The following is a 13,102-nucleotide window of genomic DNA, read 5'->3' on the forward strand; positions in this document are numbered from 1 at the left end:
TGGACTCGCATGGAGAGCCAAGGATAAATTTATAGTAAAGACAAAAGGACCAAGAACCTACAAGTTACACTATAGTGTCCACTAACACCACCAGTTACTAAACAATCAGCTCATGCGATAACATTGCACGACACTGACCGACGGTACTGACGCTCAACAACTAACTGGCTAACAGCTCTAGCACATCTTAAATGCGCACTCCAACAGCCTTTCAACTTGAAAGGTTCTAACTTCAAGTTATAGAAATAACATGGGGAGGGGAGAGGTGAGCGCAACCAAGACAAGCACGAGCTGAAAGTCTCAGCTGTGAAGGACGTTGGCGGATGTTCATGCATGTCGAGGACGGTACTGGCAAGACCACTGGACAATACGGGCGAGACTTCGCACACGAGTAAGTGGCAAAACAGAGAAGTGGCTTTCAGAATACACACGAGCACAATCAGCATTCGAAATGAGGTGGTTGGCAACAGAAGAATAATATCCACGATCAGACACACGATCAACAGAATAACCATTGACACTTGCACTAGTTGTTTACTGACACCTGATCCCACTAGTTAATGTAGCGTCCATTTGGTGTTTGTCTTTACACAGTGGGTGTTTTAGTTCCTCTTGTCTCACTTCTCACCTTCTCTTTCCCATTTTCTTCTCACACCATGTGCATAAAATCTTCCCTAAACTTATCACCCAATTTGAAGTAGTTGTAATGCTTATCACCCTTGTGATGCTACTTACCCCTATGTTTCATTGGTTCTGGCTGCCTGTATTTCATTTTAAGAGAATGCCCGAAACCTGGTTCATGAATTTCGGAATCCTTATTGATGAGACTTAGAGAGTTGATGTCCCTCACGCGGACGTGCGACTAGTTGTTGGAGGTGACAGCGTTGCGAATAGCTATACTGGCTCTCAACGTCTGTTTATCCCAACTCCATGATCGACTCTGACTCACGCTGCTACCTGGAGCTACACGAGGTGTTTGTCGCGCTGGAAACAAAGCGTCTCTGTAAGTTTGTATCCCTGGTGATGGTTTGGCCTGGAGAGCAGTATATAAGTGGTGTTTTCAGGCACAATCTTCCTCAGCCTACTCAAGCTCAACTGATGAGGGGTGAATTCCCCGAAACACTGTGTATTGAGCAGGGAGTGGTGCTTTCTTGCAGGTTTGCCGAGTGGAAAGTGCGGCGCGCTCCTCGTGTGCTCCGGATGGCAGTCGTGAGTCAGTTAAGTGTCAAGTTCGGCAAGACGCGTGTGTTCCTAGTTGGAACAATCAACTTATTGATTATGGTGAAGAATAGCTTGTGATTTGTAGTTTTTCTTTCAGTGATAAGATTCCTGTCTCCAAGAAAGTTATTGTACCGTGATATTAAGCGTATAATTTTACATAAACACATGTATTTTATCTCACTGTCTAATTGTAACAAGAATGCTTCTTCGATTAATTTCACTCTCCTGACGTCGATAGAAGCCTTTTCGCCTTCTTCACCTCCCTGGTGATTGCTGCCTTCCCGTCCACCTACGGTGTACTACAGATAATCGGGATAAGAAACTAACCAACTTAAGCAATCATAATGATGTGTCCCAAACTGAACACATGGTGCATTACTAAGGAGACTGAGGCTCCAACCTCTGATCGCTCTCCAAGCACAAATATTACCAGGGAGAAGAAGCAGGAAGGAAACTAGCAAGACGTAATGTGAGAAAATGTGTGGCTGTTGACTTCAATGAAGACATGTACGTGCCTTCAAGCCTTTTGCGCCTCGGAGTATATAAAGAAGAATATCTGATGATCCCCCCCTCCCGGGGCTGGATTTTGTGCAACTCACCACTTCAGACGACGCATTTTTATTTTCTAATATTCTTCCTTCCCTCTTTTTTGATCCACATCTTCTGATCCGGGCCGCCGTTACGTATACAGACTTATGTCATTTTCCTTCCAATTGTTGTTGTTTTCGTGGCATGGTTCTGCTGAGACGAAGGTCAGTGGACATCCTACAGATTCACCAAAACAGACACTCCGTTGCACCTACGTGTATACGCAATATCTCCTTGTTCTGCACTTGTACATGTATTGTATTTCTCGTGTTCATTTTCCCTTTCCCGATGGAACAATGTTATTGCAGTACAAAATGATACCAAGTCATCCTGGGATCATCCATCACAGTCAATTATTTGTGACGAGTAGATGAGCTTCCGCCAGCCCCTTCCCCTTCCCCCCCCCCCCTCCCTCCCCCCTCCCCCCTCCCCCCTCCTCCCCCCTCCTCCCCCTCCCTCCCCCCTCCCCCTCCCCCTCCCCCCTCCCCCTCCCCCTCCCCCTCCTCCCCCTCCCTCCCCCTCCCTCCCCCTCCCTCCCCCCTCCCCTCCCCCTCCCCCCTCCTCCCCCTCCTCCCCTCCTCCCCCTCCCTCCCCCCTCCCTCCCCCCTCCCAGCACACCACCCTACTAGGCTACTTCCCTTCTTTTTTCTATTCTCTGATGTCCGTTTCTCTCATGTCCGTTTCTCTAATGTCCGTTTCCCTAATGTCCGTTTCTCTAAAGTCCGTTTCTCTAATGTCCGTTTCTCTAATGTCCGTTTCTCTAATGTCCGTTTCTCTAATGTCCATTTCTCTAATGTCCGTTTCTCTAATGTCCGTTTCTCTAATGTCCGTTTCTCTAATGTCCGTTTCTCTAATGTCCGTTTCTCTAATGTCCGTTTCTCTAATGTCCGTTTCTCTAATGTCCGTTTCTCTAATGTCCGTTTCTCTAATGTCCGTTTCTCTAATGTCCGTTTCTCTAATGTCCGTTTCGCTTATGTCCGTTTCTCTAATGTCCGTTTCTCTAATGTCCGTTTCTCTAATGTCCGTTTCTCTAATGTCCGTTTCTCTAATGTCCGTTTCTCTAATGTCCGTTTCTCTAATGTCCGCTTACCGTTATATTTTTGTAGGGCTGTGTTTGTTAGTAAAATAACCACATACGTGAGTGCATATCATGGCATACATTGCATTGTACTCTATCTCCTGGCAAGCGGTAGCTAGCTGTTTCGGCTTTGTTAGGTCTCAACGTATGTGTGCATCATTATGTACATGTACATGTACATGTACTTCGAAGTATAACTCTGAGTTTCACGGTTTTAACCGATCATCAGACAGCAACTTGACTACAATTTTCAGAAGATAAGATTGATATAGGCTGCAAGCTTAGATCACAGCGCGAATGGATGATCCGGGCTGATAGTGTAATTGTAAAAATGCGTGAGTTGGTTGATGGGGTGCAAAAATAGGCCCAAAAAAAGAATACACTTTAGGCCTAGGCTCATGCGACCACATGTTCTTCTGAGGGAGGCGATGTCCCTCTCAAGTGTGTGTACTAGGCTCTGCACCTTGGTGTATTGAGCACTCTCACGAGCAACCACAACTCCCTCCGAGTTTGTACTTCGAAGTATAATGTATAATGTATAATTATACAGTGCTGACAACTGAAATCCGACCCCCAGAGCGGCGCGTTCACTTTCTAGCGGCCTCTATTTCGGGTCTTTGCGATGTGAGCGCACCGCTCGGGGGGTCGGATTTCAGTTGCCAGTACTGTACATGTACTATGATGTACATGTAGCTACAGGAAGGTACAACACAATACATAATTATACCTGTATCAGTTGTCCTGGCTTGAGAGGTACAACTCTGGGTTCCGATATTTCCCGAAGCGGAGCGCAAACAGTGAGCTTTAGCACTTCAATTCACCCTGTGTTGAGCGGGCATCGCACACGCCAGCCAGATGGCGGATGTGAAGACAGGATGCCAAGTGGACCTACATGTATATACGCACACTGCTGAATATTGCAATTCCGCCTGCTGTATAACCTAGCACCCAGCGTTGTGGTTCGTTCGTTCGCATATTCCTGTACGCCAGTCTCCATTCTACTCCTGGATTTCACAGCTGGTCTATGCCTGTGTCTGTGCCTGGTCTGTGCTAAACCGTTCGCGCCAAAGGACATTCTGTGAGGTGCATAATTGTATCTAGTCTGTGTTCCAGAGATGAAGCAAGTGATAGTTCTCGGTTGACCAGTCTCAGCGGTTTACTTGTCGGCTTGCAAGTTTCTCCGGCCAGGAAAGGAAATGACGGACTTGCGCTTGTTCAGTTTGTTTCTGTTGGTATGGAATTTCGTAGTGTATCAAAGTTCGGCTTCGTGTTCAATCATAGGAACGCGCCAGACAGAAATAGATTCCAGTGATGTGTTATTCACTAAAGTGGACTTTGCGTCGGATACACAGTCTCTGTACAAGCCTGTTGGCAAACCAGCAGAAATCATCAATTTCACCTTCGATCTTGGATCATGCCGGCTTTACCGTCTGAAATTCTATCTTGGAAGTAGGGGCAATTGCCAAGTCAATGTATCTTTCCACCGCTTGAAAAAGCAAGGTATCGAGTCTGAAGATAGTAACTTTTTCAAGTCTAAACTCCATCTACGCTGCAGTTCCAATTGCACCGAGAAGACCGTTGCAGTAAATGGAAGCGGTGTACTCGCAGCTCAAGGTGATATATTGATCGTGAAAGTATACCAGAGCGATACAGAGTCGAATGAGCAATCACAGCCGTGCGAAGTCCAGTATGTTTATAACCACAACAGCGCAATGAAGTTGAACATCTCCCTTCTAGCCGCAGGTAAATAGGTAGCTGAACTGATCATTGGCATTGCATTCCTGGATTGGGCCAACGCCCATTCTCTGTAATGAATGTTTTGCTCCACAAACTACTACGTGTGTTCTACAATTTTCATACATGTAGGTCAGTATTAGTGCTTAGAACATCATGGTTGCATGCATAGCGTCTAAGTCATCAATGTGCCCATGGTGAAATTTGTCCATGTACGTAGCTACATTGTACCTGCGATATTAAGCGAGCTAGCTGGAAATCTGCGAAACTTGGTTGAATCATTTCAGCAAAGTCAGAAAAAAATGATAGCGCTACTAGTAGACGGTGTGCTGATTTGGAGCTAAGCTCCAACAGAGGTCTTTTTGATACGCTTTGCTTCAGCGGTATTTAGCACTCTCAGCACACTGCGTGCATGGGGCATTCTCCGGGGAAGCTCACACAGACAAGTAAGTTCAGGTTTTGAGACAGTTTTGTTTCTTCTGTTCCTTGCGCCCTGTTCAGGCATTCGCTCAAGCGCGCCGCTAAGTCCTTTTCCAATATACAGTCCTGAGGTAGCAGACGCATCAGATGCAAGTCACGATACCAATGTCAATGGAGCACAGATCTCGGATGCAGTTATGACTTCCAGCGCTGCTCTGCTCGGAACAACAGATGGCCCCAGCACTGTCCTAGCCAACACTAGCACTGGCAAGCAGTCCTCCACCTCCACAACTCTCATGGCAGTGGTTGGCTTCGTTGTTGGCTTTGCCATTTTCATCGCCATAATCATCAGTGTGATTCTTGTACGGCGCCACCAGGGAAAGAAACCCCCGCGCCTGCAAGCGAACACGTTCACAGCGGAATCGGCTAGAAACACCGCAGTGAAGCACATGCCAGTGGCCGCGCCTGCACACAATTCTGATCACAGTCCTGCAAAAAATGGTACGGATCAGTATGAAGTCATTGAGTACTATACAGCAGAGTATTGTACTGTCGGAGAGGAGAGCCACCATGCAGGTGACGTCACCACAGCCAGGAGCGGAAGAGATCGGGATGGAGCTGCTAATCTGTACGAATACAATCACCTCTCGTCTGCGGGCTCCTCTACAACCTCTTTGCCCATTAGCGGAGCGGGAAAGAGCCGTACACGCACTCTGTCCACCCTTACCGATCTACAGGGGTATGAACTACCTATAGAATTCAGGAATGGGCGACAAGATATACAGACCAATTCGGAGGCAATTGTTGGACCGGATTTTGACTATGCTTGCCCAATCGACGCTGTGAGCGAACTTCCCCCCACGCTGCCACAACCCAAACACGATGCATTGTACTACGAATTGGAAACCATCAATGACCGATAATATCCAGCCGCTATACAATGTCATATTGAACTGCATCGGTGTTAATCCAAACGTATCATAGCCGTATATTAGCCATAGATAGAATATAAATTTATGATATTGAAGACAAAGTACATATCAATCATATCTTCTGAAAATTGTAGTCAAGTTGCTGTCTGATGATCAGTTAAAACCGTGAAACTCAGAGTTACAGCGGACACGCTTTCGATCCTCTCAATTGTGTGTATTGAATACTATACGGCAGAGTATTGTACTGTGTAGATTATTCCCGAGCAGTATCTACAATACGTTTGACTTTTGATCGTTGAAGTTTTGAATAGCACAAGATCCTCTAGTTCTGTAGTAGATGCTTTTTCTTAGCAGAATTATACATCTACATGTACTTAGTCTAGATGGGTCACACCGTCCCAAGTACAGTGTGCTGCGATATTCACAATGTGGAGAACTATGATATTGTCATCACTGTAGTTAAACACTGTATTGTTAAAACAATTATTATTGCCACTATGACGCGTGATTTCCTGTAGCCTGATCCCTTCCTCGTGACGTTGCTTTGATTTCGTGTGGCGCTGCAGGACAATATTCTGCAATGTGACTACATATACATGTAACTGATCTGTGAATGTGTTGAGGAAACATGTGTGGGCGTCCAGCGGCGCTTCATGCTGTCAGATGGTGCTCAGGGTTAAGGAAAGCACTGTATTACGCGACATGTATCGAAGGTTCAAGTTCACTGAGCTCTACACCTCTTATCCCATTGCGTTCAACTACATGTACTTGACTGCTGGGAGATGGAAAGACTGCCCATCTTGTAAACAACATTGTATGGGTTTACCACTCGCAGCACTATCAAAAAGAGACAAATAGAACTTCAGTCGGAATCTTTCTGTACAGTTGTACGTTTGCAATGTAAAAGTGTGTTGGACAATTTCAGTCAGCCATGGTCTGCAGAATGTTGTGCATAAATGTGATGGTATTGCTGGCTGTCTCTACTGTGTGCTGGGGTAACAACAGGACATTCATATCTGAGCATTGTTATCCACACGAACAGCTTCTGAATCGCAAGTATAGCAGCAACGAAGACACGTTCTATGTGTTTCGCACCAAAGTGTCGCAATCCACTTGGGCTATTTCTTACGGGCTGGAGTACTCTGTTCTGTATCAGTTCTACGAAGGGTGTCCGTTACAATTATCTAAGGTACGCGTATGGTACGTGGGGACCTGCACTATTAACGTTACGCTGACAGAGATGAAATTTGGGACTCAGCATATGCGGAGCCTGGTCGCATACACCAATTCATCATCGGGTGAAAAGCAACTCCAGATTAAAGAGAAAATTCGCTTCGTGTCCGAGGATGGTGTTCGTGTGGATGTGCGTCGCACAAATGCCAGGGATTACTGTCAAATCGAGTCCAATGGGCTGGGTGAACCGCGTGTCGCTGTTATGTTAGTAGGTGAGTACATGACATTGTACATTATACATGTAGATTTCACAAGCACATGCTCCTCTATCATACTTTACTCGGTCAATACCCTTGTGATAAAACCAAGGCATAACAGTTACGAGCAATTGCTCATGCTATAACCTTCGCCAGTCGTACATGTATAACCCTGTAATAGGATTATTGTCCATTATGATAGTTTGCTATCCCCGTGTGCGTGTACATTGCACGAGATTTTGGGTACAGTGGGCAAGAGTTAATGTCGGAGTGAGTGGCACATGCCTGCGTCCTTACCCGTCGTTAAGCCACCACTCTAAGAAGTCTGTCGTGAAAAGAGATTCACCCCGAACATAATATTTTCATGTTTCATGGCACGGAAGGGTTTATCTGGGCTTTCAAAACACTGAGATAGTACTGTTTGGTTACCCACTCGTAGCTATCTTCGCGGTACTGGAAGTTCAAATGTGTATCGTCATTGTTAGAGCTATCAAATCGTGATGGTGGATACGATAGATGCGTCCATTTCATGAAATGTGAATGCGATGTAAGAAAATTGTGGAATGAGACAAATCTAAAAAACCGGAAAAGAACTATGACAATATGCTAAACCCAAGTATTGTTGTCCGTACTACATGTTTAGAAAACAGAAAGTTTACTTTGGCCTTTTCCTCAATTGTTGCAGGTGTCAATTCAACATCGCAACCACTGACCACATTGTCTCGGGAATATCGAGCCTCACCCACTACAAGATCATCTGAACTCGGAACAACGGCTATGCAGGATACACAACGATCACTATTGATTATCATCGTAGCTGCGTCGCTAGCTGGAATTATCACTATTGCTATCATCATCTGTACAGCATGTTATGCACTGAAACGTCGTAAACGAGATACAAAGGACAGAAAGCAGCCGGCCAATGCCATGCGCTATGTGAATACTAACCGGTGTACCAGTAATCACTGCGATCAAGACAACCACTATGATGTACAGCCATACCACGTGAGCGCTGTCCAGTCTCAACACGTGCAGGCACAGCAGCAGACAGTTAACACATGCGTACAGGATGGCGAATACACGCCCATGGCAAGTAACCGTGATTGTGGCACTGTTGCTCATGATAGTGGGTACTACTACACCATGAAGGCATCTAATCACCACTATGAGGTGTCAGAGGGCGATCACGTCCCACGAAAAAAAGAGACAGGCTAACATTACGTGGATGTATTGTAAAAACTTGAGATAGGCGAAATATATGTACGATGATATGTATTATTATTTCTTCTACATTCGACAGCAGCAGTTATCCGAAGAAGTGATAGGAGCCTCATGGCCCACCTACATGTACATGTAGATGTATTTTGAGTATTTTACCCCCTTCCATACACATGTTATCTTCCCCACCCTGTTCTTGTGTGCGTTAATCTCGTAATGGCTATAATTTGTCTAGGTTCCCGTTTGCGTCCACAAAATGAAAAATGATTTATCAACAGATTTATAAACCAACAACTTTAGAACACAGCATCATCCAGTTTTTAGTGCATTGCAAGCATATTGCAGGTCCATGCAGTAAAGGCAATAGCAGAGGCCAATCACTTCAAAGTCTTGTGTTGTTAGATGGCCAACATAGTTAGCTGGCTAATAGTTATTCATTGTTAGTATTATGATGTGAAAATACCAAAGTAACCATGTTACGAATACTGCCTAACTCACAGGTTAGCGTACATGTTGCGTGACTCATTTCCCGCAAATATTATTCATAGCACTTACAGTGTGGCCTTTGTAGACTGTAGAATACGAATGAATGAGACAAAATGAAGAGTTTGGGTATCATTGTTGATGATCTGAATTATCGGTGATGTGTTTTTAAAAGTCTTTTAAATTATTGGGCTGGTTGAATTCAGCCAAGCGTGTTCTCAATGTTTAGATAGGCATTCCGATACAAGGATGGATTGCCGTTTACACATCAGAAGGTCTCAAGTAACTGAGAGGGCGATCAGATGACACACAGGGTGGGTTGTAGGCTTGGCGTGAGACCAGCTGCGCATTGGCATACTCATCCGGTAGTTGAGGCTTGGCTGTAGAGGTGTTGCACGCATGGGAAGTTGCGTCTCCGATTGATAATTGCTCAATACTATAGGCCTCGTCAATATCCTCGTAATTATTCTGATCTATTCAAACAACATCCTTGATTTCACTGTATCTCTTAGAGTAGTCTCGTGAATGCTGCGAGTTCAGTGGTCGTGTTGGCACTTGATGGGAGTCTCCTGCACCTGTCAATGGTACCAGTATATTGCATGACGATGGTGACGCTTTTCTTGTACTTAGCACTGTGCGAGAAAGTGTCTCTAGTCCACTGTGTATCGCATTGATTCGCGTTAGTCTATCATACGCAGGACGCTCTCCCCAGCACTGACCATCAGTGAGGTGGTCTCCAGCCGCCTGCTCTGCCAATGGGATACTGGAGGCAGGTGGTGGGTTCTGTTGTTTGGCGGAACGAGCTCGCATCCGCTTGGACAGTCGGTCGAGTAGAGGATGCCTGCAACGGCACATACCATACCTAATCACTCTGTGGCTGATGAAGATTAGCAGAATGAGGCCAAAGCCAACGGACAAGGCGATGGCCACGGAGTCGTGCCTGTCCGCTGCTCCAGAAGTAGGCTTCGTACCTTCTGCGTGTTGTGAAGAGGAGATGAACCATTCCCGAGAGGCGGACGATACGGGAGGTAGTGTAGTGAGATTCCATTTGGGGAATGCTGCAGAAAGAAAGCAAATAAGACTACTTCTTGGTCCCTTTTCTATTTCTTACAAATTTACCCTTGGGTCTCCATTCCAGTCCGAACAAGACTCCAATCAGGAATATACAATGTCATATATGCTGGCAAAGTGCATGCCACTCCAGGAAAATGGACGTCAAGTATACTGGTAATCAATTCATACTCCTCTGATACATGACCATGCAATGGAGGTTGTGCAGGAGACTGCAGGGCCGAACACAGTTCCTTCACTTACTGTTGAAATTAGGTTGACACGAGTACGATCCGAACGTATTGACACACGCATTGCAAGGCGAAGAACTGCATTCGTTCACATCTGAAAATTGATCGGTTCACAGGAAACGCAGTGTGTAATAATTGATACTACTAAATGCAGAAAAGGCTTGTTGCAGGCTGCTGGGAAATATCACCAGCACATGTATCAGTAAGAAGTACTGATAGAAGTTATCTCCGATATCCACCATAGAATGTTGACGACAAAATATTCCAGTCAAGTGTATCATTTCATTCGAGAATTGTTGACCATCTTAGACTATGTAATGTCGCAAAGCAATTCGTTGCCGTTATGAAATCAGTAGTAATGAAATCATCTCACCGAGAGACTGGTGGGGATGTATGTTGACTGTTGTGTCGGGCAGTTTGAGTACATCGACACCATTTTCAAAATCTTCTCGTGGTATTTCAGTGCCAAAATGCTGCGTGTAAACTCTGCACATTTTTCAGCTCTCCTTGAAAATCTAGCCAGCGACTAGGCAGAGATGCTTGTGTATCGGGTGAATACACAATAGAAGCAACCAGCAACATTACTACAGCGGTCTACACATACGTCAACCTACCTTCAAGTACGAAGCTGACAGAGGATTTGCCTCGACCAATCCTCTCTAGGTGACAGGACCTCGCAGGTGGAGCGGAGAACACTTCGATCTTCAGAACTGTGCCTGGATGTAGTGAAATATCAAGGACTCGAGAACTGACAATCTTCTGTTGGCTTCTATCAAGAGGTATATTATACAATACCCTCTCTTCTGCAGCTACATCGTCTTGCCGACTTTGTGAAACCCTGATGTCGCATGCTCCCCGATGACCCAAAGTCAGATCAGCAATCATTATTGAACAGTTGCGGCCAAACTGAAAGGCTGCCACTGGTTGTAATCCATTTCCATCTCTCGAGTGCGTATGGTCGCGAGTAGGCACAACACATTTGTACCGATCTAAGCCATTATAATGATACTCGGTGCAGCTTTCAATACTTCTAGGGATGCAGTTACTGGGTAACTTAACACCAGAGATATCCATGACCAGTGAAGCAATAATGAACGGGGTGAAGGTCACGAATCTCATTTTCATCATTTTCAAAAGTCGAAGAGGAACTGGAATGTGGAAAAGTAGCGTAGCTAGGAGTTTGAAAGCGAGTTGTCCGTAACAAACTCACGGAGCCATTAACAATCCGCTTACCGTGAAGGAGTACCTCAGACATTGGTAAGTCCGTTGCCTACACTCAAGTTGCCTAAGAGCCCGTAGGAGAATAATGATTCCACAAGTTATGTATCTGATGCGTGTGTATTCGTGTGCTCATGTACAGGCATGTATGTTTATGAGTACATGTATGTGAGTGTGTAATTATTATGCGATGTTGCAGTGCTCTCTTCCCATGTATTCGTGAACTCTTGCAACACCTAGGACGTTGGAGTTGTATGCACATACTGCACATGCAAAAAGGTCGGAAACTAACCAAATCCGATTTCTTCGTATAGCTGTGTTGCTATTTGCAGATCTGACACAGTGACGCCGTAATCTTTGAAGGCAACGGAACAGTCAGTCCAATCAAGACTGCGCACAACGAGCTCAGGGTCGGTTTCGGGTTTTTTTGAGGTCTGACTTGGGCTCCGTTTTGGGCTCCGTTTTGAGCTCTGGCTTTGACCTCTGGTTTGGGCTTTGGTTGCTGGCGAGCTGCTGAAGCGAGACCTTGCTTGAATTGCTTGGCCGTGGCTGCTTGCAGCATAATAATTATCGGCTAGGCGTTCGAGAAAGACTTTTTAGGTCTCCTTTCGCATTGGACCTGGACTGCATCTTTCTTGTTGATCCCTTCCATTCGGGCTTAAGTTGACTTCACGCGCCTGTTTCCACTTCTCGTTAGACTGGATACATATTTCCGTATACATAGTATTATTTCTTGGGCCATATCCAACAAGCCCGGTGACAAATCAATAATTATCGTTATTGCAGTGTATCACTTTCCATTGAGCCAATAGGCAGCATCGGTCGGCAGCGGTAGTCAGCGACAGTGGATCGGAATTCATTGCCGCTCGCCTTACCAAAATACACAGAAAAATATCACTACGCTCTGCGCCGTTCTTTCGCCGCTGCTCAACATTATCATTACATTTGTTTGCGTGCAGGGCAGCTCCTTGGCCTTGCATGTGTAAGTGGCAGTGCGGCGTGGTCGGCTGTAGTGGCGGTCGACAGCGTGTAGGGTTTCAATGCCGCTCGCTCCGTAATACTGATACCAGCATTACAATTCAGCACTCTTTGCAAATTCTTCACCACGGTTACTTCAAATCAAATCAAATTTATCTTTAGTTTGGCAAACTACCACGAGATTAGTGCCTTCGTCACACTGCTTCTTTCTCGATCTCAGTGGCTTGCGGCTTCAACTAGGCTTGCGAACACACGTAGAGTTTGACCGTAAATAATTTTCTTCTATCAGCTGTTTTGGTCATTCCAAAGGCTCTACAGTGCGTTTGGCAGGGTCATTACTTCTCCTCTGTAAGGGATGTGCGCATCGCTCTTGGTAGTTGCATCAATTGGTAATCCACAAAGGTTTGTTGTGACTGTGCGGAAGGGGGCACATGCGTTCGCTGCGTGTGTGCCTCAAGCGGCAATCCGTGTTTTGACTGTTACCCCGGTCGGGAAGGGCAC

At 45.6% G+C, this 13,102-nt stretch overlaps 3 protein-coding genes across 3 annotated transcripts; 2 read left to right on the forward strand and 1 right to left on the reverse strand.

Annotated features, from left to right (window-relative positions):
* The first annotated feature begins 3,884 nt into the window (after window positions 1–3,884).
* Window positions 3,885–6,291, forward strand: LOC135812516 (uncharacterized). The gene is made up of 2 exons (XM_065325849.1): window positions 3,885–4,630; window positions 5,123–6,291. Exons 1-2 carry the CDS (start codon window positions 4,084–4,086, stop codon window positions 5,962–5,964), a joined length of 1,389 nt encoding a protein of 462 aa, XP_065181921.1. The 5' UTR covers window positions 3,885–4,083; the 3' UTR covers window positions 5,965–6,291.
* A 541-nt stretch (window positions 6,292–6,832) lies between these two features.
* On the forward strand, window positions 6,833–8,848 carry LOC135811635 (uncharacterized). Its single transcript, XM_065324865.1, has 2 exons — window positions 6,833–7,418; window positions 8,089–8,848. The coding sequence occupies exons 1-2, from the start codon at window positions 6,905–6,907 to the stop codon at window positions 8,616–8,618; spliced, it is 1,044 nt and encodes a 347-aa protein (XP_065180937.1). The 5' UTR covers window positions 6,833–6,904; the 3' UTR covers window positions 8,619–8,848.
* Window positions 8,849–9,202: 354 nt separating this feature from the next.
* LOC135811634 (uncharacterized) lies at window positions 9,203–11,741 on the reverse strand. The gene is made up of 3 exons (XM_065324864.1): window positions 11,020–11,741; window positions 10,419–10,499; window positions 9,203–10,162 (listed from the first exon to the last, which is right to left on the reverse strand). Exons 1-3 carry the CDS (start codon window positions 11,531–11,533, stop codon window positions 9,582–9,584), a joined length of 1,176 nt encoding a protein of 391 aa, XP_065180936.1. The 5' UTR covers window positions 11,534–11,741; the 3' UTR covers window positions 9,203–9,581.
* Between the last annotated feature and the right edge of the window lie 1,361 nt (window positions 11,742–13,102).

The sequence above is a fragment of the Sycon ciliatum genome, chromosome 3 (assembly GCF_964019385.1).
Source record: "Sycon ciliatum chromosome 3, ocSycCili1.1, whole genome shotgun sequence".
Classification (NCBI taxonomy): Eukaryota; Metazoa; Porifera; class Calcarea; order Leucosolenida; family Sycettidae; genus Sycon; species Sycon ciliatum.

Excerpts from the sequence above, each read along its gene's own strand:
- LOC135812516 (XM_065325849.1), top strand. The coding sequence starts at position 4,084 with ATGACGGACTTGCGCTTGTTCAGTTTGTTTCTGTTGGTATGGAATTTC. Across the intron at positions 4,631-5,122 it reads CATCTCCCTTCTAGCCGCAG|GCATTCGCTCAAGCGCGCCG; the intron begins GTAAATAGGTAG and ends CGCCCTGTTCAG.
- LOC135811634 (XM_065324864.1), bottom strand. The coding sequence starts at position 11,533 with ATGATGAAAATGAGATTCGTGACCTTCACCCCGTTCATTATTGCTTCA. Across the intron at positions 10,500-11,019 it reads TGTCAGCTTCGTACTTGAAG|ATGTGAACGAATGCAGTTCT; the intron begins GTAGGTTGACGT and ends ATCAATTTTCAG. Across the intron at positions 10,163-10,418 it reads GTGTCAACCTAATTTCAACA|CATTCCCCAAATGGAATCTC; the intron begins GTAAGTGAAGGA and ends TTCTTTCTGCAG.
- LOC135811635 (XM_065324865.1), top strand. The coding sequence starts at position 6,905 with ATGGTCTGCAGAATGTTGTGCATAAATGTGATGGTATTGCTGGCTGTC. Across the intron at positions 7,419-8,088 it reads TGTCGCTGTTATGTTAGTAG|GTGTCAATTCAACATCGCAA; the intron begins GTGAGTACATGA and ends CAATTGTTGCAG.